General features: G+C 40.7%; 3 protein-coding genes across 8 annotated transcripts; 1 reads left to right on the top strand and 2 right to left on the bottom strand.

Moving 5' to 3' along the window:
- Window positions 1–2333: 2333 nt before the first annotated feature.
- On the bottom strand, window positions 2334–10608 carry ccdc51 (coiled-coil domain containing 51). Of its 4 annotated transcripts, none has more exons than XM_030135454.1 (6): window positions 10604–10608; window positions 8564–8756; window positions 5657–5794; window positions 5403–5567; window positions 5058–5264; window positions 2336–3178 (listed from the first exon to the last, which is right to left on the bottom strand). In XM_030135454.1, the coding sequence occupies exons 2-6, from the start codon at window positions 8738–8740 to the stop codon at window positions 2624–2626; spliced, it is 1242 nt and encodes a 413-aa protein (XP_029991314.1). In that variant the 5' UTR covers window positions 8741–8756; window positions 10604–10608; the 3' UTR covers window positions 2336–2623. The 4 variants fall into 4 exon arrangements, with proteins under 4 accessions (XP_029991316.1, XP_029991315.1, XP_029991314.1 ...); XM_030135453.1 differs by lacking the exon at window positions 10604–10608 and adding an exon at window positions 9484–9539; XM_030135456.1 differs by lacking the exons at window positions 8564–8756; window positions 10604–10608 and adding an exon at window positions 6878–6898 and having other exon boundaries at window positions 2334–3178.
- On the top strand, window positions 9566–12889 carry tma7 (translation machinery associated 7 homolog). Its single transcript, XM_030135457.1, has 4 exons — window positions 9566–9689; window positions 11390–11445; window positions 12067–12154; window positions 12398–12889. The coding sequence occupies exons 1-4, from the start codon at window positions 9674–9676 to the stop codon at window positions 12430–12432; spliced, it is 195 nt and encodes a 64-aa protein (XP_029991317.1). The 5' UTR covers window positions 9566–9673; the 3' UTR covers window positions 12433–12889.
- Window positions 12890–13917: 1028 nt separating this feature from the next.
- On the bottom strand, window positions 13918–25413 carry LOC115418917 (deoxyribonuclease-1-like). 3 transcript variants are annotated; one of them, XR_003935371.1, is made up of 11 exons: window positions 25306–25413; window positions 19830–19915; window positions 19006–19094; window positions 18815–18901; window positions 16589–16701; window positions 16326–16438; window positions 15885–16042; window positions 14742–14838; window positions 14594–14663; window positions 14199–14428; window positions 13918–14168 (listed from the first exon to the last, which is right to left on the bottom strand). XR_003935371.1 is itself a non-coding variant. In XM_030133470.1 (11 exons), the coding sequence occupies exons 2-11, from the start codon at window positions 19908–19910 to the stop codon at window positions 14223–14225; spliced, it is 954 nt and encodes a 317-aa protein (XP_029989330.1). In that variant the 5' UTR covers window positions 19911–19915; window positions 25306–25413; the 3' UTR covers window positions 13918–14222. The 3 variants fall into 3 exon arrangements, 2 of the variants coding, with proteins under 2 accessions (XP_029989330.1, XP_029989329.1); XM_030133470.1 differs by having other exon boundaries at window positions 13918–14228; window positions 14289–14428; XM_030133469.1 differs by having other exon boundaries at window positions 13918–14428.
- Window positions 25414–26565: the final 1152 nt, after the last annotated feature.

The following is a 26565-nucleotide window of genomic DNA, read 5'->3' as shown; positions in this document are numbered from 1 at the left end:
TTGTTTTGTTTCAATTTTTAATTAAAAAAAAAATCTAACCTAATACTGTCTGTTCATTTACAAGGCATCAAAATATGAGTATAAGTACTTTTATCAGTAATATGCAGTCAAATTAAATGCAGGTATTTGAGTAAATGTGACTGAACTTAGGGTTGAACCTGGACTATATCTGTAAAACCACAGAAATGAAACAGAACCATCCATCACATTTAAAGTTAGATGTGATTGAGTTTAAGGAACAAGAAGTTGAAAATACATGTTCTACCATTTTTAAATACAAATTAAGGATCTGTAATGATGGTTAACTTCATTTCAAATGTATTTCAGATGGATTAAGTGATTCAACAACCAGTAAAACGCTAAACCCAACCCCTGCACTTACAGTTCTGTGTCATTTTATTGAACTAGAGCTGAGTTTGTGAATGGACATGAACTGGACAACAGGTTCTGGTACTGCTCCTCATACATCATCAACCTGATTTGAATAAATTACCCTGAACTTTGGGTGCGATGGAAATGCAATTACCAGGAACTTTTACCCCAAATAAGTTCCTGGTAAATAAGTTCCTGGGCTTTTGGTGGAAAAGGGCCTAAAATGTGCCTTTATTCCCATCCAGTGCCAGTACCAGTGTGAGTGCATAAACAGCATTTACACATTTTAATTAATATTATGTTAACAGACTTTAACTTCAAGTTTTAATTAATAGTTATTTGAATGTATTTTCAGTGTAAAGGACATGCCACAGAATCAAAGATTTGTACCACGACAAGTCATGTAATTTTATTTGTGTGAATGAAAATCAGCTGTTGAAAACAGTCTGGAGGTGTGAGTTGGTTTGAGCTGACCCAAAGGCCTTCATGAGCTTCAGTGTGTCACAGACCATGGACTGATGTCACTGTATTCTGCTTCATCTCTAAGGCTCTGTCATACTGACGGTCTTTCAGTGCATTTGAACATTTTCCAGTGACGGTGAAGTACTGGGACACTACGGACCCCTGTGGGGACACCAGGACAAAAACACAACAGCAGTTCTGTCAAACTCATGTTTGTTCAGTTCCACATTCAGCCCAGTTTGATCTGCAGTGGGTCGAACCAGTAAAATAATAACAGTGAAAAAAGTAAAATTATATGATGATAATGTTTACATCTACCAAAATCTGAATAACATGAAAAACTGGAAACGTCTTAAGAAAAACAAGTGCAATTTTAACAATATTCTGCCTCAGTTTATCAGTTTATTATTTACACATGTGCATTAAAACTTACATTACAATTATAAATGCACAAAACATTTAATAACAGGCAGAGTATTGGTAAAATTGCATTTACTTATCTGAAGACATTTCAGGTTTTTCACATTTTTTGTAAAATAACAGTTTTTTAATATAAACATTTTCATATAATTTTACTTTTATACACTGAAACAAAGATAAAATGAGTTGTTTTCATTATTTATAGGTTTAATATGATAGTATTTTACTGGTCTGACCTTCTTGACATCTAATTGGTCTGTATGTGGAATCTGAATTAAAAGGATTTTGACATCTTTGTTAATTTTTTCAGTGTAATTTTTGTATTTCACAAATCCATCCTATGGGCCTAATTGGACCCTTTGGCGGGCTGGATTTGGCCCCCGGAACACATGTTTGATACCTGTGGCCTATGTGGTCCCTCTGAGGTCCTAGGCGGTCCCTCTGAGGTCCTAGGTGGTCCCTCTCAAGTCCTAGGCGGTCCCTCTGAGGTCCTAGGCCACAGGTGTCAAACATGCAGCCCGAGGGCCCAATCCAGCACGCCAAAGGGTCCAATCAGGCCCGTGGGATGGGTTTGTGAAAAACAAAAATTACACTGAAAATATTAATGATCAATGGTGTAAAAATCATTTTAGGTCAATTCAATCTCAAGTGGGTCAAACCAGTAAAATACTATCATAATAACCTATAAATAATGAAAACTGTAAATTTGTCTCTTTGTTGCAGTGTGAAAAAAAAGTAAAATTACACAAAAATGTTTACATTTACAAACTAACCTTTTACAAAAAAATGTGAATAACCTGAAATTCCACAAGAGAAGTCTGTGGAATTTTAACAATATTCTGCCTGTTATTAAATGGTTTGTGTATTTCTAGATCCATTGTGATCTGTAAGTTGTGATGAATATGTATAAATGATAAACTGAGGCATAATATTGTTAAATTTGCACTTATTTTTCTTAAGAATTTTCAGGTTCATATTTGTTCATGTTACGTTCAAGTACGGTTCGTAGATGTAAACATTTTCATTACAGAATTTGACTTTTTTCACTCAAAAACAGAGAAAAAAACTTTGGAGTTGACATTATTTATCAGTTCTTATCCTATTATTTATATTATTTTACTGGTCTGGCCCACTTTAGATCATATTAGGCTGAATGTGGAACTGAACTAAAATGAGTTTGACACCCCTGACCTAGGTGGCCCCTCCGAGGTCCTAGGCAGTCCCTCTGAGGTCCTAAGCGGTCCCTCTGAGGTCCTAAGCGGTCCCTCTGAGGTCCTAAGCGGTCCCTCTCAGGTCTTAGGCGGTCCCTCTCAGGTCCTAGGGGGTCCCTCTGAGGTCCTAGGCGGTCCCTCTGAGGTCCTAGGCAGTCCTAGGTGGTCCCCCTGAGCAGCAGGTAGAGCGTACCCACAGTGACGGCTGTGGCGGTGGAGGTGATCACAGTGTTATAAAGTGCGTTGGTCCTGATCCGGTCTCCCAGCGTCCTCTTGGTCTCCTCCAGACTCCTCAGAATCCCCTCAGACCCCATAGGCATTGTCTGTTGCAGAGGTCTAGTTTGTGTGTCCAGGTCCGTCTGGGTCCTGGTTTCCATGAGCATCTTCATGGCTGACGTGTCCCCCACCAGTCGGACCAGGCCTTGCTCCAGCTGGTCCAGTTTTGGAGGAAGTGAGTCCAGCACAGACTCCACTCGCTGGTTGCTGTCGTGGAGCTCCTTTAAGGCTGACAGGGGCTCGGTGGGGGCAGGAGTGGGGGCGGGGGGACCTGCGGGGTCCCTGGGGGTGACGGCGTCCTTCAGTGTGACCTTCAGGCTGTGGATCAGCATTCGCAGCTCGTTCTGCTGGGTCCGGTGGTCTCCGGCCTGGACCCTCAGAGCTTCTTGCAGACTCTCTGGACCCTTCTGAGCCTCCAGCAGCAGGTTCTTCAGCTCCTGCACAGATGAACCAAGGTTAGAAGAGGTTTGGATTTTTACCTCCGCCAGGAGGTACTGTGATCACTTTGCTTTGTTTGTTTGTTTGTTTGTTAGCAACTTTAGGGGAAAACTCTTCCACCCATCTTTTCCAGATCTTCCCCACAGATAGGCCTAGGCCCTGGGACCAACCCATTCCATTTTGGTCCCAGTAGGCCAAAGTTCAAGGTCACAGCAAGGTCACAACATCTACAATTTTCCATCTGTCATCATTGAGACATTTTCCAAAATTCATCAAAAATTCAAAACGACTCTGATTCTCCTCCAGCTGGATCCACCTGTAGCTTAGAACAATCTCTTGTATCTGGAACTAAATTGTCCACATCCACTGTGGAATGTGGACTCTGTGGACATTTACACAAAAATCCCATTTCCCACACATTTAAAATTAGAACTCAACAAACACTGATGTGAATTGAATCTAATTGGACAGACACATGACTGGGACCAAGATTCAACTGTTTCTGTGTATGGAACAACCTGGAAACTGTTGCATTTAAACAGAAAGAGTCGATCCACACATGCACAGCGTTCAGGGTGAAGGAGGAGGTTTGTGTTCTCTGAACAGTTGTTCGTTATAGTTTAGTTTTATTTAGTTTTGACTTTTTTCTCTAATTCAGTTCATTTTAATTCGTTTTTACAGCAGGTTTGATAGTTTTTTATTAATTTTCATTTTTTCCCTAAATGCTTAGTTGTAGTTCAGTTGTAGTTCAGTCGTCTCTTTTCTCTTCTTCTCTGTCGTCGTATTCAAATCAATCCCAGACAGGACTCTGCTGCTTTAGTCTCCATGTTTCCAGGTAGAGTGGGGACCAGAAGACGACTGGAAACCACAAGTGACGGACCCTTAAATATTACATGGTACCGCTAGCTAAAATTGCTAGAGTGAAATAAATCGATTTCATATCAATCCGACATTGACAAAAGACAAAAATGAAGGGACTTTTATCCATAATTTTTATCTGTTTTAGTTAGTTTTGTAAACACACAATACAGTTTCAGTTAGTTATGTTTTTTTTTCTTTTAATTATAGTTTTTATTTATTTCAGTTGATGAAAATGTTTTTTCAGTTCTAGTTTTCGTCATTTCGTTTTCGTTAATAATAATAACCTTGCCTGCTACTAAATATTTTGTGTGTTTGTAGATCCACTGTGATCTGTAAGTTCTAATATACATGTGTAAATGATAAACTGAGGCAGAATAGTGTTAAAATTACACTTATTTTTTCACTTTGTTCATGTTATTCACATCTTTTGAAAGGATAGTTTGTAGATGTAAACCTGTTCATAATGTAAAGTTACTTTTTTTGCTCTAAAACACAGAGACAAATTTGGAGTTGACATTATTTATATATTATTCTGTTATTATTTTACCGGTTCGGCCCACTGCAGATCAAATTTAGCTGAATGTGGAACTGAACTAAAATGAGTTTGACAGCCCTGATGTAGATGTTGACATGTTTCAGCTCTAACCTGTAGGCTTTCTCAGAAAGGTCACCTGATGTTGCTGTGATGTGGGATTGTCAAGTGTTCCCCCTCTCTCTCTGTGTGTCTGTGAGTGTCCACAGGTAAGCCCCGCCCCTCAGTGACAGACAGTGGACATAGCAGCGTACGGTAGACAACCGTGGCACTTCTATACCACACACGGTTCCTACTGTGAAATTCAGTTTTTGCTGACGAGCAAGATAAAAATATAATTTTGGGAGAAAAAACCCAGTTCTCTTTACGCACAGAACATGTACAGAAACCAAAGTAAAACCATGGCCCAAACACTGTCGACCTGTACTGCTGTACCCCCCCAGGTTGAATCTATCAGTGTCTGATGGTCTCACAAATGTCCTCACCTGCAGACGGACTCGATTGACGTACGTGGACCCCATGACCCCGATCAGAGCTCCGAGGACGGAGCCGATGATGGACCAGTTCTTGGTGCGTTCGGCTCTGCTCCGCTCCTTTTCGTGACTCTCCCTGACGGCTGTAGAGAACAAGCTGAACTTCTCCCGCTCTGACCCCTCGGCATTCTCGTAGGCCGTCCGGAGGCGACGCTCCTCCTGCAAAACAGGAACGGTGTCTTTAAGTTCATCAGATCAGCAAACGTGTTTAATTACAGTGATTACTCCAAAGTTGGATCATTTATCTAAATGGTTTCTCTGTTTCCCATTGTGCTGCCTGTCGATGCTCCGGCTCACCTGCAGCAGTTTGTGCTCCTGCGTTGCCAGTTCCAGATAGCGCGCCTCCTCCCTGGAGACTCGGTCCAGACGGTCTCTGATCTCCTTCAGCCTCCCCTGCAGGACTTCCAGGCTACTGTGAGCCTCCCTCACCATTCCCCGAGCCACCATGAACGCAGCTTCAGCCTGTTTGCACCAAAAACAAACCAAACTGACCATGAACACGGGCCAGGATTCTTACAGAACAGACAGATGGTGCGTTTGAGTGCATTCACCTCTGTGACTTTGGTCTGAGCCTCTCTGACATCGTTCAGTCCCACAAACTCTTCGTACCTCTCCCACCAGTAATTGACTGTAGAGCTGGCCATCTGAGCTGACTTTTGACCCCACCTTCGCCCTAAATCACCAACATTCTAAAGGACAGAAATGGAGCTGAAACGATTAATCGACTCAAAGTGATCCAGAAAAATCATTCAACCACAATTCTCCTGAGTCAAAGCTTCGTTTCCTTCATTTCTCTGCTGTTAAACACTGGTTCCACTGGTGAGTTTCACACGGACGCTGATTGTGATGCACAAAGAAGCTTCAATTCAGGAAAACTGCAATAGAATATTTCCCTTCAATCAATGTGAGTCGATTAATCAAATCGTGAATTTTGCATTCGCTTCAAGCACCTAATCGATTAATCCAGTGGTTGTAAATCTTTTTCTGTGGGGCCCCCCTTTTGGAGGACAAAAAATCTCCAGGCCCCCCTGAACTCCAAAAACACTGCTACAGTGGCGCAACTATAACTTTCATTGAAAGAAACATCAGTACTGTAACAATATTTTTTGCTTTTCCGTAAATAATTTCTTGTTCAAATTAAAAATAACTTAGATTTTAGCTTGAACAATACAAATGAACTCAACAAGACTGCTCCATGAGACAGTATTTGTCCAAATAAAAATAGGAAATGTGCAATTAGCTTACAACTATGAAAATAAAGTTACTTTTTTAGAACAACAAACAAATTTTGGTAACAAAGATGAAAATTTTAACAATATCAGTGGCTGCAATGAGCCCGTTTACATTCAAAACAGAAACACTGCACATTTTTTCTTTTCCTATCAAATCCTTGTCCATTCTTCAAACCTAAACTCTTTGTCTAGTCTCGTGACAGATCACCATGGCAGTAGATTTGTTCATTGTACGTCCCTAAAATGAGTCCAGGGTGCTCCAATGCTAAAACATTAGTTCCACCTGCTACATGTTGTAACCTGAAAAGACAAAAAAAAAAAGCACACAGGAGAGATCCCATGCCCCCCCTGGCAAGCCTTCACACCCCCCCTAAGGGGCCCGCCCCACAGTTTGAGAAACACTGGATTAATCGGTTGCAGCTCTAGACAGAAATAAACTTAAAAGAGAGACACTTCCTTCATACAGCAGTTTCTGAAACTGAGGTTCCACGTTGTTTACATGTCAGAACAGAAAAAACAGATGGACTGCCCTGCAGTTACATGCAACCATGAACCATAAACCAGTGGTGGAACTGCAAGATGATAGTTACTAGGGCTGTGTATCAGCAAGAATCTGGGGATATGATACAAATCACAATACTAGGATCACAATACGATATATCACGATGCCGTACTTTCCGGACTATAAGCCACTACTTTTTTCTCGTTTTGAACCCTGTGGCTTATACAACGATGCAGCTCGAGTATAGATTTATATGGGCTAACAGCCATCAGGGGGCGCTCTAGCAGGAGGCACAAAAGTGAGTCAGACAGGTGGAAGAGGTGATGAAGAGGAGAAGTTTTCATCTGAACTTTCAACAATCATTTTGTGTGTCATGCACAAACCCTCATCATGGAAACCACACAAAGAAATGCATATTTTGCAGCTTTGAAGTTAAAATCAATCGATGTGTCTGTAAAGAAGGAAATAGAACTGCAGCACGGAAGTGCCATTGAACAACAATGGAGGAGAGACGGAGAAGGAGTGTGATGGAGCCTTTCTGAGGCTGTTCAACTCCAACGCTGAAGAAGACGACTGCAGTGGTTTAATGAGCAGAAGGAAGATGAAGATACAGATTAATGACTGTTCTTTTTAACCAGCCTGTTCCTGCTGTTTTACTGACATGTCACAGGCACTGTTTGGAAAAAAGCAGTTAAGGGATGGAAATAAATATTCAAATAATATGTCTGTTTACCATCTTTCTGTGTAAATATCTCATGCTACCTTGTGGACACCTGCGGCTTATAGTCAGGTGTGTCTTTTATTCAGGTGCGGCTTATAGCCCGGAAAGTACGGTATATCATGATACTGTTAAAAAGGTAATTTTTTATGGTTTTGTTTCCTTTTTAAAAGATTCTTTTCTGGGAGAATGGAATTACACCAGAAATATGCACAAATACTAAACACATTTTTAACAAGATCTAATGTTATATCACAAAATGTTCCTGTATTCAAACTGAAATTCTGTTTAACAGACATTCCAGTTTCAGATCCTGTTCAAATGTTCATATTCTATTAGTTCAGAACTAACATCAGAACAGTATTTTTGTGTGATACCAACAAAGGACCTAACATTATTTAATAAAAGTGTTAAAAAATAATAAATAAAATACAAACTAAAAAGAAAAACTAAAATGAACCTCCGCAACATCTGCATTTGAATAAATACCTAAAAATATCCATACAGTACTTTTTAATATCGATACAGTATTGTGAAATGAAATATTGTAATATATTGCAGAACCAATATTTTCTTACACCCCTAATAGTTGCTGCTGCTTCAGAAATGTATGGACTACTGTATTATGGGGTTGAATTAGCGATTCTGCAGATGGCTTTTATTTGGACAGAAACACCCTGTAGTTTGGTCTTTAACCTCCTCAGACCCAGCTATGGGTTATCTGTCCAAATTTGTGGACAAGAGTTTCACAACTTTATAAAAAAATAAAAGAAAACTGTCCACCACAAAGGGCATTCCATAAAAAATTTAAAAACTGCATCTGAAAAAACTGTTGCATCATGATGTTTCCAATTTAGACACTTATTTAATAAAAATAAAAGCTTGTACTTTGCTGACATGTCCTGGGTCTCAGGAGGTTAAACTTCACTGGTAGACGATACAGAGGACAGCATTTTCAAACCTTCAACATATTTGGGCAGGTTAGGAGTTTAGAATGTTTCTGTACCTGTAAGGTGACCAGTGCTCGCTCCTTTACCACGTCAGCGCTGCTCTTCCCCTCAGGAGGGGTGGGGTCAACAGATGGGGGGTTGGAGGGCTGCTGGTGGGCGCTATACATTCGGACCAGAGCGATCCGTCTGGACAAAGATCCAGACAGAGAGACGCCATGGGGCCAGACACACATCTGAGCGCTTCTGTACCTGACAAAAGGAAAAACACCACGACATGCTCAGTCCAGACATTTTCTCTACTTCAGTTATTGTAGTTTTATTCTTACCATTGTTGGTCTGTAATTATTATAATGTAAGTTGACGGTTAACTGTTTCCGTGGTAACACCACCAGGAATGTACTATGTTTCTATTTTTCCACACATATTTCGGCTCACAACCAGTTTGTCATGTCTTTTATGTATTGGGATTGTCTCTCTCAACTCACCATATAGTTTTTATTAGTAAGTTTTTCCTAATTTTTTTTTATCAGTTACTAGAAATTTCAGGTGACCCCATTTGAATTCCAGGTGACCCCACGTGGGGTCCCGACCCCAAGGTTGAAAAACACTGCCTTAGGTCATAAAAACAGATGAAATGGGCCAAACTGCCCTTCCATTAAACTACACTTTATCAAAATGTGACAACTTTAAAGTAAGCTGTGGTTAACGTGCAGAATGACGAATTAAACTGCATTTTTAACAAAGCAGGGAAAACATGAAACATTCATATCACGACAGAGAAAATGACTCTGACAGTAAGATGTTGAAACACTCGTGTGCTAACTTTTAAGCTAGCTGTGATTGTAGCTAACAGACAAATGAATGTACCAACACCTAAATACACCGGAAGACAACTTTAGTCATAGTTTATGACATGTAAACACACGTTGAGAAATATAAATACTGTGTTTGTTCAGTGTTGTCAACGTGCACTTACCACATTCGGCTAGTTTATTAGCATCTTCATATCCTGTACCGGTCAGATTTTCATTCAGGCAGGGACGTGGTGCCTATTTCCGGTTTGGGGTCCATCGGGGTCCTGACGGCGCGGGTGAAGACATAGCTAACCTGTATTGCATTATTAAAACACGCCGATTTTTCGACTGTAAACGTCTCTGGTCTTGAAAATGTCTGGCAGGGAAGGTGAGTATTGGTTTCATGTGACTTGTGTCCTCTGTAGTGGACCGTGTGGACATTATTATGTCTCAGACAGAAGCCAGTGTTCGGCTTATGTTAGCCGGATTAGCATGGCTAGTAGGCTGACTCCAATGAGGGTTTGTTTTTTTTAAATGGCGTTATTAAATTAATAAAGCGCTTTAAAGTGCTGAATTCTCCGCAACATGTCTGTTACGGGAACATAATATATTCTAAATCAAACAAGGTGGCATTAGGAGTTCCAAAAGTATTCATCTATTTGTGGATGAAGCCAGTCTATCCTTTAGAGCAGGGCTGTCAAACTCATTAGTTCAGTTCCACATACAGCCTATTATGATATATGGTGGGCCAAACCAGTACAATAATATAAATAATAGGTTACGAACTTATAAATAATATCAACTCCAAAGTTTTCTCTATGTTTTTGAGTGAAAAAAGTAAAATTCCGTAATTAAAATGTTTACATCTACGAACTGTACTTGAACATAACATGAACAAATACGAACAACATGAACATTCTTAAGAAAAATAGGTGCAATTTTAACAATATTGCACCATAGTTTATCATTTATACATGTGCATCATAGCTTGCAGATCACAGTGGATCTACAAATACACAAAACATTTAGTAACAGGTAGACTATTGGAAAAATTTCACATACTTAAGACATTTCAGGCTGTTCTTATTTGTTCAGGTTATTCACATTTTTTGTAAAAGGCTAGTCTGTAAATGTAAACATTTTTGTGTAATTTTACTTTGTTTACACTGAAACAAAGAGAAAAATAGCTTTTTTCATTATTATAAGTTGTTATGATAGTATTTTACTGGTTCTGACCCATTTCAGATTGAATTGACCTAAAATGATGCTTTCGTGACCAATTTTTCATCAAATCTGTCAAACCTCAGTCATATCCTCAGTATCATGAATCTGTTAGTCTTTCTGTCATTACTCACCTGAATCTCTTCCCACATGGTGAACAGTTTCTTAGTGCCATTCACCACAAACGGACCATATGTTTACAGAGTCGGGAGGGAACTCTGGCATCTGAGGAATTTTGTCGCGACGTGCATTGTCGGAAGCGAAGGCTTGTGCTGCCCTTGCCAGGCGGCGGCGTGACCATATGATATTATACGGATGAAACAAACACGACGCGGAAACGGCTGAAATGCAGAAACGGCTGGAGGAATATGCATAGAGGGAAGGGATCTCCTGTCGTTTCCACCTCGTGTCTGTAGCAGCTGCTGCTGCCAGACAGTGGAGCGAACCGGCGTTTCCCACAATGCACGTCGTGACAAAATTCCAAAGATCCCTGAGTTCCCTCCTGGCTCGGTTTGTAAACATATGGTCCGTAGATGTAAACATTGTTAATGGTGGATGGCACTAAGAAAGTGTTCACCATGAGGAAGAGATTCAGCTGAGGAATGACAGAAAGACTTACAGATTCATGATACCGAGGATATGACTGAGGTTTGACAGATTTGATGAAAAATTGGTCTCAAAAGTCTCCCGCACCTTTAATATCTTCAGTGTAATTTTTGCATTTCACAAATTTATCCCATGGGCCAAATTGGACCCTTTGGTGGGCTGGATTTGGCCCCCAGGCCGCATGTTTGAGACCTGTGCTTCAGAGGGAGTTAGTGACTGTCCTGTAAATACTGACTGTTAACAAATGTTTCTAATCAACAGGAGGCAAAAAGAAACCACTGAAGGCACCAAAGAAACAATGTAAAGACATGGATGAAGTAAGTAGAATAATATAATCCATATATGATTAAGAACATGGAAGTTCTCCAACTGAAACACATAGACCTGGCAGATCTGGACTAGAACCGGGGTATTCAAATCCGGTCCTCGAGGGCCGGTATCCTGATGTTTTATATCTTTTCCTTTTCCATCACACCTGGAAGGCATTCCATGGTTCTCAGACTTCTGCAGAACATGATGAGAAGCTGATCAATAATTGAAGCAGGTGTGTTTGAAGAGGGAAACATCTGGAGGACCAGATTCGAATATCCCCGGACTAAAACAGCCCAGAGAGGGTACATATGGTACTTACCAGTGTGTCTGCTCATAAATCTAAAGTTACTCTGCACTTAAGTGTCCTTTTGCACCTTCATAATACTGAACAGTACTATTTATTTTGCACCTTCCAGTTTAACACACATGCATATCTATATACTACTGTCCAAGAGATCATCTGTTGGTGAAAGAACATGAAAAATACAGTTGGACGTGGTCGTTTGTCTTCAGATAAATGCTATAGTCCATGTTGGTCTGTTTCAGATGTTGTTCTCTTTGCTTTTGAATGGATCAGTTTTCCTAATCAGACAGGAACGTGTTCTAAAACAGTGTTGTGTTTCCAGGATGACCTGGCCTTCAAGCAGAAACAGAAGGAGGAGCAGAAGGCCATGGAGGCGTTGAAGGCCAAGGCTTCAGGAAAAGGACCTCTGGGTAAGACTGATCCAGATCCAGCTCAGATTTGGTTCTGTGCTTTGACTTTGTCCGCTCCGATATTCAACATAAAGAACTCACTTCAAACTCAAACCAAATGGATATAAATGATGTAACATTTACCATGACTATGACTGACATGGACACTTGATCACCTCCAAATCAAAGCAGTCATTTCACACTGCTCTTCTTCACTTTCCTCCAAAGCTACAGTCTAAATGTTCTGTGTCTGTTCTCCTGTAGGCACCGGTGGTATCAAGAAATCAGGGAAGAAGTAAAGAGTCCATCTGCACATGTGTGTTTCCTCCTCAGCCTGAAGAGTCTGGACCCACAGAACCTCAGCCGCTTCATTTGGACAAATCTGAGCCCCATTCTCCTCTAACACACACTAGTGTCCTCCTCTACCTCCTACATCTACTCCTCCTTCACCTCCTCCTCCTTTTCCTCCGTCTCCTCCTCCTGTCTTCTCCTCCTCCTCTGTCTCCTCCACCTCTGTCTCCATGTCTCCATATCTCCATATCTAATGCTCCCTCTCATTAAAGCTCCCTCCCTCCGTCCTGTACTGACATGTCATCATATTTGTCGTTGTGACCAAACTCTTGACATTTACAGAAGTAGTTCTGCTGCTCCTCAAACCCTGATCTCCTCTGACATTTGTTTTGGGTCCAGATGATCCCTAGTTCTTTTTTTCTTGTGAACAGGTAGATGCTAATAAAGATTTTTGTAATTACTGTGTTTTCTTTGCTTTAGTCTGAATGTGAATCTGCATGTGTCCCAGTCGAACAAATAAACTAAACCCACTGTGATCCAAACCTCCTCAACTCTGACTCTGGACACATTTAAAGGAAATGGAAATTAGATTTATTAGTGTTTGACTTAAATTACATTAGTTTTCCTAAAGTGGCCCAAAAACCTGTTGGACAGAAGGTCAGAGGTCAGAATGATTGGCTTGAAAACCTTTTATGGTCTGGAAAAGCTGACGTGGTCCTGTTCTAGGACATGTTCTAAAGTACAGTACAGATAAAGAGCAGCACCAACAGTCTGTGGAACCAACGAAGCCCCTCAGCTGAGAGGACTGAGGTCTGCAAATCAAGGTCAAAGGTCAGCTGCTGTGGATTCAACTGTTTGACAATCACCAGGACGTGGAGGACAGACTGCACATACATGTGTAGGAAAAACAACAGCATTTAAGAGTTAAGGGGTTACATAAGGTTTTTCTACACAGGAAAAGAGTGGAAATATGGAGTAGATTAATAGATTTTAAGCTCAAGACAATACAACTATTAAAGATTTCAAGTTTTGTACTTGAAGAAACAATTCACCCTTTAGATAAATGTCAAAGATGGAAAAAGTCCAAATGAGTATGTTCAGTCAAATGTTGTGTTTCCACTATGTGGTACTGACTCGACTCGGCCTTTTTGTGTTTCCATTACGATAAAGGACCTGGAATCTGGTACCTGGTACTAGTTTTTTGGTCTCACCTCCGCTGAGGTTCCAGGACTGGGGACCAGATACTAAAAGGTGACACTGTGTAAACACTGCAGACCACTGATTGGTCAGAGTCGTCTCTGTGACCCGCCCTTTTACAAAAACAGATGCAGAAGTTGACAGTAAATCTGTCAGTAGGTGAATCCACATGATGACAGTCTGTAGAACTACACCATGGTTTGTCCAGGAGGTTCAGATGGAAAAATTCAGCAGGAGTTTGATGAGACAACACACAATGAGTGAGTTTATCAGCAACTGTGAGCAGACGACACAGAAGTAACGCACCGCATCACTATGACGACCAGGTACTGGAAAGTGGGTAGTATCTGTAATGGAAAGGGTCTGGAATAGGACCTGGTACCAGAGTGGAGTCGAGCTGGTTCCACGTAGTGGAAACACGGTAAAACAGCTCAGAAAACTGATGCAAATGCTTGTCTTTAAAAAACGAACGGCTGAATGAAGCCTGAGGTACTGTGGAGATAAACGGGTATCTGTGAGCTTTTGATGCTCTTCCTGAGCTTTAGGCCTGGTCTTTGGCTCTTCCAGGGGTTTAGGCCTGGTCTTTGGCTCTTCCAGGGGTTTAGGCCTGGTCTTTGGCTCTTCCAGGGGTTTAGGCCTGGTCTTTGGCTCTTCCAGGGGTTTAGGCCTGGTCTTTGGGCTTGAGCTGGGCCATCTGCATCTGGAGCAGCTGAATCTCCAGGTGGAGCTTCTCCCTCTCCAGTAGCAGGTTTCCTTTCTTCAGCTCCTGCAGATCTGCATCCACAGCATCGCACTGAAGGTCCACACCTGCAAGAAGAAAACAAAGGATCACCTGAGAACACACCTGGACATGTGGGGGCCCGGGCCCAGGGAGCGGCCGTTAGACGTGTGTTAATAGATCAGAGCAGATTTTGAAATAATAACGGATCATTTGCCTTGAACCGCAGATGACAGCTGTGTTGCTATGGTTACCTTTGTCTCCAGTCTGAGGTTTGGACTTCAGCTCCACCTCCACTGGATAATGGTCGCTCACCTTCAGCGCCTACAGGACAAACAGTGGTTGATTTCAAACCATCCTGTGACTCAGAACTAAATCCCAGAGAATGAAGCTGAACGTCACCTGGTCTGAAGTGAGTGCGTATTCTTCCTGGAAGTTGAAGGGTTTAGCAGAGTGTGGAACTACAGCCTGCAGCATGTCATCTCCATACACCACGATCCTACACAGGAAACACACACACACACACACACACACACACACACACACACACACACACACACACACACACAAGGGTCACATGTACAGGAAGAGTTCCTCATTTCAGGACATTCCACTCATTTTTGGAACCTTTTTGGTTTGTTTGGATTGCTGACAGGAATAACTGTTTATTAGGAAAATCACACAAATGACTGACATACCTGAGAGTGGACAGTTATGACTATTATGACAAATATGGCTGGGGTCACTAATTTGCATCATAGTTGTTGTAGGTGTTATATTGACAACAATTGCCACTTAGAATAGAACAGAACAGAACAGAATAGACTAGAACAGATTTTATTGTGCTATTCCAGTCCATGCAACAATATGAATAAAACACCAGTACTTAAGAAAATAAGAAAAGTGAACAAAAAATTACAAAAACTTAAAACAATAAGAGAATAGAATATACAATTTTAGTAGAATTAAAAAAATAGACATAAAATATGAATAGACTTAATATTTACAATATTAACAGTATATACAGTCCTGATCAAAATTTTAAGACCAGTTGAAACATTGCAAGAATTCCCATTTTTCTCTGTTGGATCTTCAGAAGGTTCTAAGTAGAGTTTCAAAATGCAAAAAGAAGAAATGAGAGTGAGACCAAAAAAATGTGAGTAATTTATTGAAAACAACAGTTGAGCTGCAGAAAAAGGGCCTGTAGGAACGCACCAGCACTGCTGAGGTTGGACCCACAGAAGATCTGAGGGTTATGGAACTAAACAGTCCGGTGGTGGAACCAAAAACATGTCCCTGAGCTGGAGGATCTGATTGGCTGTCTGTCCAGACAGGGGGCGGTCCTGGACCAAGATGCAGGCGGTTCTTGGTGCTGACTGCAGACCAAGAACCATCAGACCACATCTGACACAGAAGGGCTTTGAGAACCAGAACCATCTGCACAGGCCTGGTGTCCTTCAACCAAACCACTGAACTGTCCGTTTGGACGTGGACAGAGACACCAGATATGGGACAGTGGAAGGTGTGTGTGTGTGTGTGTGTTACCTGTCATATGTGTTGTCATTTTTGGTGCTTGTCGTGGTGTCGACACTATCTGAGATCAGCCAGTGGAAGTCCTTGTCGCTACGGATACGAAGCGTCTTCATCTCCGTCTTGGTGACGTATCCACCATCAGCGTTAAAGTCGCCCAAAATCATCACATTCTGGAGCAAAACAGCAGATGGAAAACATGTGTCCACTAAAGGGTTTCACACATCTGCACACTGAAAGAAATACATGTCTGTACGCTGAAAGAAATGCACATGTCTGTACGCTGAAAGAAATGCACATGTCTGTACGCTGAAAGAAATAAACAATGTCTGCACACTGAAAGAAATGCACACATCTGTACACTGAACACAAATGTGAACTTAAAGATGTTGGTGTGGTTTTGCAGCTGTGTCTTGTATGAACGTTTCGGTGGACAGAGTTGTCACGTGTCCTTACGTCAGTCCTCCACTTCTTCTTCACATTCTGGAAAACATCGTAGAGCGTGTCCAACTCCGACACAGAGTCTTCGGGTCTGGTGTGAACTGGGATCAACACCAGGTCCTTCAACACTGACCAAAAAGCACACAAAATCACACCCAGTTGGCTTTTGGTGTCAGAGTTTTTACTCTCCTGTAAATAGACTTTCAAGTATTTTGTATTTTGGTTAGTGTTAGGGTTAAGGTTAGGGTTAGTGTCAGTTTTAGTGTCAGTGTTTCTACCTGTAGTGTTGCATCTGAACCTCAGGATGTACGGGTCTCTGGAAAACACATCTTCTTCTAAAGTGTTCTGGTCCTCAAACTGATAACAGCTGATCAGGTCCACCAGATCATCCCTAAAAACACAATCACATCCAATGCACTGACTTTTACTGATGATCTGTGTGTTTTAGTCAGTTTTGTGTTACGGCACAACGCTCGGCGTGGACCCAAATGCACGAGACACTCAAGGATCAGTGGTTAAAGGGATTTATTTTAACAAAAATTCAAAAATACAAAAACCGATGAACTAAGGGAGGAAGCACAATGTACTCTATATAAAACTAAAACCTGATACACAAGACACATGGAACAAGATTCAAGTTACTGAACACATGAAGGTCTTCACAGGAAAACAGAAACAACGCACTGACAACAGACAAAAGGAGAGGGGAGAATATATGAGGAAGGCAGGGATCAAACAGGTGTGGGCAATGAGGGGATTAGAGTAGACAAAGATAAGACTGACAGAGTACAGACACAAACAGGAAGGAGACATCATCACCAAAATAAAACAGGAAGGAGACACCATCACCAAAATAAAACAGGAAGGAGACACCATCACCAAAATAAAACAGGAAGGAGACACCATCACCAAAATAAAACAGGAAGAGACAAAAAACATGAACTCTAAACTAAATCAACATAAACGTCGACACATGACATTTTGTTGGAGAATCCTGTAAATCACTGCACAGATTGGTTCCTCTGAAACCCTATTATCCATCTAACACTTTGAATGTTAAAAGTACTATTAGTTACTTAAGTAACTATAATAATTGTGATCATTTTCCATTTTTTTCAGCTTTTTTCCTTTGTCTACAAATATTTTAATTGATAAAATGTAAAAAATATGTTAAACTCTTAGGAAAAACCGATGCCGATGCCGACACAGAGGGCCCCAAGGCCAACCCGCAGACACCACAGAGAGGGGGGGGTCCAGCCCGCCCCCCCTGAGAGGCCACAGTGCACCCTCCCCGAAGATGGACAAGGGAGGCCCCAGCCAGAGGCCCCCCAGCAGCCGAGCGCAGGCCCCAGGGGGCCAGGGACACTAGATGCTACCCCCCCTCCGGGGGCCGGCCACCCAGGGGTGAGCGAGGCACCAAACCCCAAGCCCCACGAGCCCAGGAGCCACCTGTCCCCCCAGGCAGGGGTCCCACCCAGCACACAAGGAGGCCAGGCCGCCCCAGACAGCCACCCGCCATGGGCCAGTGTGCACCCCGATGCCACGGCCAAGCGCCCTGGGGGCCCAGAGGCCCACCCCCCCATCCCTGCCCCCCGTCCCACCAACCCCTGCGGGCCCCCACACACCCACTGACACCCAGACACACATACCACCCACCCCACATGTTCGCCCATTCGCACACACCCACACGCACAAACACCTCCACCCATGCCCATACACCCCCCACCCACATGCCCGCCCACATGTACAAACACACCCACACATGTACCCACACCCATCCACACCCCCCCACACCCACCTACACACACACCTGCACACACTACACAGGAGCGCCGCCACCCCCCAAGGCACCGAGCAGCACCGCCACGAGTCCCCCCAAGGTGCAGCAGCCAAACGCAGCCCCAGCGCCAACCGGAGCCCACCACCCCACCAGCAACTGCCACACCCCCCGTGCCCACACACACACATCTTTCCCGGTCCCAACACATCCTGTGGTGGGCAAGAGGACAGCCAGCCCTGGTAGCCAACCCCCCCCCACCCCAGGCCCCCCTGCCCCAGACACCATCCAGGAAACAGGGATGTGGGAAGACCCCCCCACCGTCACCTCCCCACCTATCACTGCTGTGAAGTGTGAGGTGTGTATACAAGCAGTTAAAACTGAGGAGCAGAATGGTTCAGGGTGGGACTCTTATCAAACGCGTCAAGTTTGGTTTTCATTGGATGAAAAATGGCCGAGTTATAATAGTTTAGTTTTTCAAGATGTGACATCAATATTTGCCCCCCCACCCTGACTGCGTCGATGGTCACAGTCTCAATTTATCAATAACTTTTCATCTACAACTTCTCAAGCCTTAACTGACCAAGTTTGAAGCCCATTGAGTTAAAACCTTACGAGGAATTCGATCAAATAGACGGCATACCCGTGGCATACTCAGGGCATTGAAGGCCGAGGGTTTTCCAGTGTGGGCCTGTTGTGTTCCTTTCTGTGCTGGACCAACACTGACCTGTACAGGAACAGGAACTGCTCCTTGTAGCTGCTTTTGCCTCGTCGGGTGCTGATCTGCAGACTGTAGTGATGCTCTTGTGTGGCTCTGAAACAGACACACATCAGCTTTACATCTGACTTGTTTTCTACAGAATGTGATTATAATATTCCACAGAGCGAGAGGAAGTCAATAAATAGTTGTCTGCCAACCTGTTGAGGGTGTCCAGCAGGATTTTCACCGACTCCCCGCTGATGTCCACCACCTCCAGGATCAGGATGATGTCATAACGACACACAATCTGGAGGACCACACAGAAAGCACCAAAATCTGACTTCAGGAACTGTTTAACAAACTGAACGTGTAGGAAAAAAAACTACAATAAAAGCTGTGGAACTCCAAAATCAGGGGCAAAAATAAACCTCAGAATCCACAGTTCGCAAAGAAGTCTAATTTCTTACAATAGAACTCACATCCACATACATCTATGCACCAGCAACTATGCACTGAAAACTGGCTCAAAAAAAACCACTTGATGTCCAAACATTGCAATGATAATGGTTCAGAAAAGTGATAAAATACCAAGTTTACAGTTCAAAAGTCCCAAATTTTCTAGTACTAAACCCAAAATCTCCAGAAACCTAAAAGAACAACCCTGACATGGTCTTAAATACTGGACTTTTGTGCCATGTTCTTTGTGACATGTCTCCTGGGGGAAATGCAAAGACCATAACACAGTGGAGCATTTCACATGTTGAATTTATTTTAGTTCATTTTTCTGTGAAAGTGATGAACTTCATAGTTGAGTTCCATCCATGTTAAAGTCATAGTAATACAATTAAAGTCTGATGAAGTTAAGATACTGTAACTTAAATTCCCCAAAAAATAAAAGTCTTATTCAGATGAGTATTGTGGTCCAACCACATTCCAGTCCTAGTTCATCTACAGTCTGTCCGTCCACAGTGGATCTGTCCTGTCCAGCGTCAGTTTCCCAGACTGAACCTTAAACAGGTGTGAAGGTGCAGGTCGTCCTTACCTTTGTCAGGATGTTGAGGACATCTGGGTTCGATACTTTGGCTTTTCCAAACTTCTGGATGTTAAAGGAGGCTATTTTCATGTTGTCTGTCGTAATGAAAAAGAAAAAAGACAGAAATGTGGAGTGAGTTCTTTTGTGTTGCAGACCTGTGGAGGTGTGCAGATGGCCTGTGTCTTCACTGCAGGAACATTCCAACTAGAATCAACGCTTCACAAAAATGTGTAAAAAGACTGGGCTGGACTTGTTCCAACAGGTTTTCTATAGGAGACCACCCCCCCAGTTCCCCATCGGGTTTTCCTGCCCACTGATGGGACATCTGCTTTGGATCTAAGACGGAACATGTTGTTCTTCTGACACGATTATATAGATTTTCTCCACCACACAGACTTCTTATGCTGTCATTTAGCATTTGAGGTCATAAATTTAAAAAAATCTGTATTTACACAAATGTCTTTAGGTGCATCCTGGGAAAATTTCTTTCACCACTCATGTATTTCCAGCAAGGTTATTATCGTTAACGAAAACTAATGAAATGACGAAAACTAGAATTGTAAAAACATTTTCGTTAACTGAAAAAATAAAAACAAGAATTAAAAGAAAAAATGACAACTAACTGAAACTGTATTGTGTCTAGGGCTGAGTATCAGCAAGAATATGGTGATACGATACAAATCACACTACAAGAATCAAGATACGATATATCATGATAGTGTTAAAAAGGCAATTTTTTGTTTGTTTCTTTTTTTTTAAATGATTATTTCCTTGAAGAATTGAATTACAGCAGAAATCTGCACAAAGACTAAACACATTTTTATTTGATCCCAACAGGATCTAATGTTCTATCACCAAATGTTCAAACTGTGTTCAAACTGAAATTCTGTTTTCCAGACATTCCAGTTTCAGATCTTGTTCAAATGTTCAGATTCTATTAGTTCACAACTAACATCAGAACAGGATTTGAGTTCAATCCAAACAAAGGAATGAACATTATTTAATAAAAGAGTGTTAAATAATAATAAATAAAATAGAAACAAAAAAGAAAAACAAAAAACAAAAATTAACCTTCACAATATCTGCATTTGAGTAAATACCTAAAAATATCGATACAGTACTTTTAAATATCAATACAGTATTGTAAAATGAAATATTGCGATATATTGCAGAACTGACATTGTCTTACACCCCTAATTATGTCCTTACAAAACTGAATAAAATGTATAAAAATTATGGATAAAATTCCCTTCATTTTTGTCTTTGCCAATGTCGGATTGATATGAAATCGATTTCTTTGTGTCTCTCAGTTTTCTGTGCTGTCTCCATACGACACTTTTTGGTCCGTCACTTGTGTTCACTTGTGGTTTCCAGTCGTCTTCTGGTCCCCACTCTACCTGGAAACATGGAGACTAAAGTTGGGAAAAAGCAGCATTTGAATATTTGTAATTTGTATTTGTAATTTCATATTTGAATACGACGGAGAAGAAGAGAAAAGATAGAAAAAAACCCTAAAATTAATACTAAAACTAAACTAAAACTAAGCATTTAGAATATAATGAAAACTAATAAAAACTAGCAAACCTGCTTTAAAACTGAATTAAAACAAACTGAATTAGAGAGAAAAAAAAGTCTAAACTAAACAAAACTAAACTAGAATGAAAAATCCAAAATTATTAGAACCTTGGTTGTGAAGGTCATCCAAATAATTTTGCAGGTTTGTCACATGATCAGTAGATACCACGTTTGATAACAGTGAAAACTGAACTGAAAACTGAAAATTTCTAACATGCAGTTGTGTTGTTAAACACAGACAGGGCTTTGGTTTTGCTCAGACAAGTTGGAACAGAACAGCTGCACACTTTTCATCCCCTTCGGCTAAATATCTTGTCAGACTCAGTTCCAAAGTTCCAGCCCTATAATTAACATTAGACTGTCTTTGTATCAGTGGGTGCAGAAATCTGCAGCACATTCTTCAGATAATGTGATTATCAAGGTTCGAATAGTTTTGGATTTTTCATTCTAGTTTAGTTTTATTTAGTTTGGACTTTTTTTCTCTAATTCGGTTTGTTTTAATTCGTTTTTAGGCAGGTTTGCTAGGTTTTATTAGTTTTCATTTTTCTCTAAATGCTTAGTTGTAGTTTAGTTGTAGTTTAGTTGTAGTTCAGTGGTCTCTTTTCTCTTCTTCTCTGTCGTCGTATTCAAATCAATCCCAGACAGGACTCTGCTGCTTTAGTCTCCATGTTTCCAGGTAGAGTGGGGACCAGAAGACGACTGGAAACCACAAGTGAACACAAGTGACGGAGCAAAAAGTGTCGTATGGAGACAGTACAGAAAACTGAGAGAGACAAAGAAATCCATTTTATATCAATCCAACATTGGCAAAGATGAAAACGAAGGGAATTTTATTCATAATTTTTATCTGTTTTAGTTAGTTTTGTAAACACACAATACAGTTTCAGTTAGTTATGTTTTTTTTTCTTTTAATTATAGTTTTTATTCATTTCAGTTAACAAAAATGTTTTTACAATTCCAGTTTTCGTCATTTTGTCAGTTTTCGTTAACGATAATAACCTTGGTGATCATGTGCTTGACTGGACAGACGGACGGACAGACAGATGACAAAATGATTACAATACTTCTGCCTGAAGTTGGCCGAGGGCTAAAAACATTATGAAAGCTTTTATAAGATGTTCAAACTCTGGATAACATTGTTCTGTCATGTTCCACAAAGATTGATGAGCATCCTGACAGCTGGAGATTTAGGTTCAATGCAGTAAAATCTGTCTTGAATGTCTGAACTTACATCCCTCTGTTATAACTGCAGGTTTAAGCTTCAACAACACATCTTTGTTAAGATGTAATTTTTAATGAACTACTATTTATTTATTTATTTATTTATTTATTTATTTATTTATTTATTTCTGTATATATGCTGTCCAGTCTAGATAAAGACCAGTAAAATGTCCCCTATCATGGACAAAGCCAAAAAAGTGGGCTCTAACGTCACTAGAATAATGTTCTAAATATGGGAAAAAGGGGTGTGGTCTATAATTAAAACCCAACCTATTTGTGGGCAAATAAAAATGGACTCCCAGAGCGAAAAAGTCAGTTGTTTCTGCAGATTTCAACTCAGTGTTTCTTTTATGCATGAAAAAAGCCTTTATGTGGCTCCAGTTCTGCTCCATCTGCGACTTTGACTGGACTCTGTGCATTTAATGGATGAAACTCCACTAAACAGATCAGGGAGGACACAGACATAAATTCAACACTCCAGAGGACAGTGCGGAAGAGCGTCAAAGGGACCAAAGATGTCTGACACCTGTGGCAGAACATTTTACACCACAGCTGATCTCTTCTGCACCTGGGTTTTCCAGGTGCCTTGAATGCACCATCACTATCTTTAGACGTTGTGTTCTTCAAACATCCAGGAGCTGCTGTTAGTGAACAGCAAACATGGAGGGGAGGAGACCACAGGTGGAGACCACATGTTCAGTGGTGAACATTACTGGTTACCTACGGTTACCATAACCCTTAAATCTACTTGGTGAACATCACATGGTCACATGTGCTGAATAACAGCCCACACATGTACACTGGGAGCTTTTCTTCCAGGCTGAAACGCATGAGCTTTGATATTTTAGAATGAATATTTGTGTATTTAGAAGTAGTTGAGTGTTAACAGAAGCTCTGGTCTAACAGCTGATGGATTATCAAATATGTTGTTTTACCTTGAAGTATGGTACCCTGTCCATCTGAATGGACTCTAAGCTCCGCCCCTCTACTTCCTGAACTTCAGGTGGGTCCTTTTATTTCCTGTCTTTCATTACTGGACACACTGATTAATCCAGGTGTGTCTGATACTCCTTGTTGTGACCACTGATTAATTAGACACACCTGGATTAATCAGTGTGTCCAATAATGAAAGACAGGAAATAAAAGGACCCACCTGAAGTTCAGGAAGTAGAGGGGCGGAGCATAGAGTCCATTATCACTCACTATTGTCTTTCAGGTTTCTGATCATCTGATCAGATCATCTGATCTGGTCACCTGACATGCAGCTGAACGTAGGATGACTTTTCTGAGGAAGACTGGAGTCACAGTTGAAACTGTCGAGCAGATAATGTCTAAAAAAATATACAGTGTTTGAACAAAAGAAAAAAAGTAAAGTACAATAAGATAAACAGAAGACAAAATGAAGGTCATTGGCCTTAGACAGAGGATGTGTTGTGTGTGGACAGGTCATGTATGCAGTTAAAGTATTTGAGAGTACAGGAGTGTTTTTAACTGCAGCTCTGTTGGAAGATGAGAGTGAAAATAAAACAGGAGGAGTGGACTGTTCCTGTTCCTGGAGGAACACTAGAATGTTTGTTCCGCTGCACTGACTCTGTTTACACTGAACATACACTACACAGACAAAATATTCAAGAAAATTATCCAGTTGCACGGTACTACCAAGGTTATTATCGTTAACGAAAACTAATGAAATGACGAAAACTGGAATTGTAAAAACATTTTCGTTAACTGAAATAATTAAAAACTATAATTAAAAGAAAAACCATAACTAACTGAAACTGTCTTGTGTGTTTACAAAACTAACTAAACAGATAAAAGTTATGGATAAAATTCCCTTCGTTTTCATCTTTGTCAGTGTCGGATTGATGTGAAATCGATTTATTTCACTCTCTCAGTTTTCTGTGCTGTCTTCATACGACACTTTTTGCTCCGTCACTTGTGTTCACTTGTGGTTTCCAGTCGTCTTCTGGTCCCCACTCTACCTGGAAACATGGAGACTAAAGCAGCAGAGTCCTGTCTGGGATTGATTTGAATACGACGACAGAGAAGAAGAGAAAAGAGACCACTGAACTACAACTGAACTACAACTGAACTACAACTAAACTACAACTGAACTACAACTGAACTACAACTAAGCATTTGGAAAAAATGAAAACTAAAAAAACTAGCAAACCTGCTGTAAAAACTAATGAAAAGTAACTGAATTAGAGAAAAAAAGTCAAAACTAAATAAAACTAAACTATAATGAAAAATCCAAAACTATTAGAACCTTGGTTTTGAAGACAAATTCCGATCAGGAAAAAGAAAACTGTCCATGTTTGAGGTTAATAATTAAATGAACTCCAGCTGATCTGACAGAGTTAAGATCTTATGCATGTGTGGGATCTGTTCCTGCAGAGAACTTATAAATAATACTTTTACAACAGTCTATAACTTTTACAACGGTCTATACAAGAGGAGTCAGTGTTTTCTCTGAGGCGAATGCTTTTCTCTGGTTCTAGTGCAATTCAACCCTTTTAAACCTGGAAAAACATCCACCAGTGTTTGGTTCCTTTTGTTCTCAAAGACGCTTTGGACGGTTTTCATTGTCTGCTGAAAAAGACAGGTGTGTGTGTGTGTCAGGTGTGTGTGTCTCAGTTGTGTGTGTCAGGTGTGTGTGTCTCAGTTGTGCGTCTCAGTTGTTTCTCACCTGTTGGTGTTAATCTCAGGTAAAAACAGCTGATCTCCAGTACGGTTCAGACAAATGGAAGCTGTTCAGCAGAACCCTGTGGATGACACACTAACAGTTGTACTTGTGTGTGGACTCAGTTGCAGAGGCAGTCTGTGGAGGTTTACCTCAGACAGTCTGATTGGTGGAATGCCAGCCAATAGCAGTGTCTGTTTTCCTCCAGGCCTGTGCTTCTTACAGAAGCTGGGGCGGACACTTCCTGGTTTGAACTTCAGTGGAGTGGACACCGACAGCGTCAGTATGTGTCTACCTGAAACTCACCTCAATGGTGCCCCCCACCCGTCTGTTAGAACTGAGGGAGGAGCCTATGTAGGAACCAAACACACCTTCAACACACTGTAAAAAAAAAACAAACAAAAAAAACGGTAATATTCCAGCAGCAGGGGTGCTGAAAAAATACTGTTAAATAACGGAAAATAACCATCTCATAAAAATACGGTAATTTTCCATCATTAAAATACAGCTTTTTGCCCTAACTTTACATGAGATTCTGCATTTTTTTTTTTTTTTTTTTTTTTTACTTTTTAATGTTTAATAAAGAATATTTACATGTATTAAAACAATCCAATTCCCTATAAATATATATATAAATAATTTTCAGTGAGACTCAGTTGTCCAATCCACTGATAAAAACTGTATTTGGACAGTTTATCAGTGCTTATACATGTTATACATTCACAAAAATACATTTATTCAACATTTTTGTTTTGAAACCTCCTGTAATTACACAAGATATTTGTCAATTAACAAACAAGTCTGGTTCAACTGACAGAACAAATACTTCTGTTACAGTTAACTGTCAGTAATTTTATCTCATTTTATTATTTTTTTTACAGTATTAAACTTTAAATTAACAGTTTAATCTCATGAATAGAAAATAAATATTTGTGAAACCATGATACATTTGCAAATGTATTTTAACTGTATTTTTCTGTGAAAAAAGAAAAAAATTCTTTTAAAAAATGGAAATTTTATGGTTATTCACACAGTTTTTTTCATGTTATTTTCCATTTGACATGTAAAATCACAGTCTGTTTTTGTCATTTCATTGATATTTTCCTGTATCTTAAAAATACAGGAAAAAAAGGGTGCAGGAGACGTCACTCATACCTACATACGCACTTTTATTAAAAGCACAACAGAGGGATCGACTTTTACAATGTATTTGGAAGCTTTTCGCAACTTTTGAAAAATGACTCAAACATTAAAAACTCACACATT

Source organism: Sphaeramia orbicularis, chromosome 5, assembly GCF_902148855.1.
Source record: "Sphaeramia orbicularis chromosome 5, fSphaOr1.1, whole genome shotgun sequence".
Classification (NCBI taxonomy): Eukaryota; Metazoa; Chordata; class Actinopteri; order Kurtiformes; family Apogonidae; genus Sphaeramia; species Sphaeramia orbicularis.
Note: the sequence above shows the minus strand (reverse complement) of the source record. Positions and strands in the feature narration are given on the sequence as shown.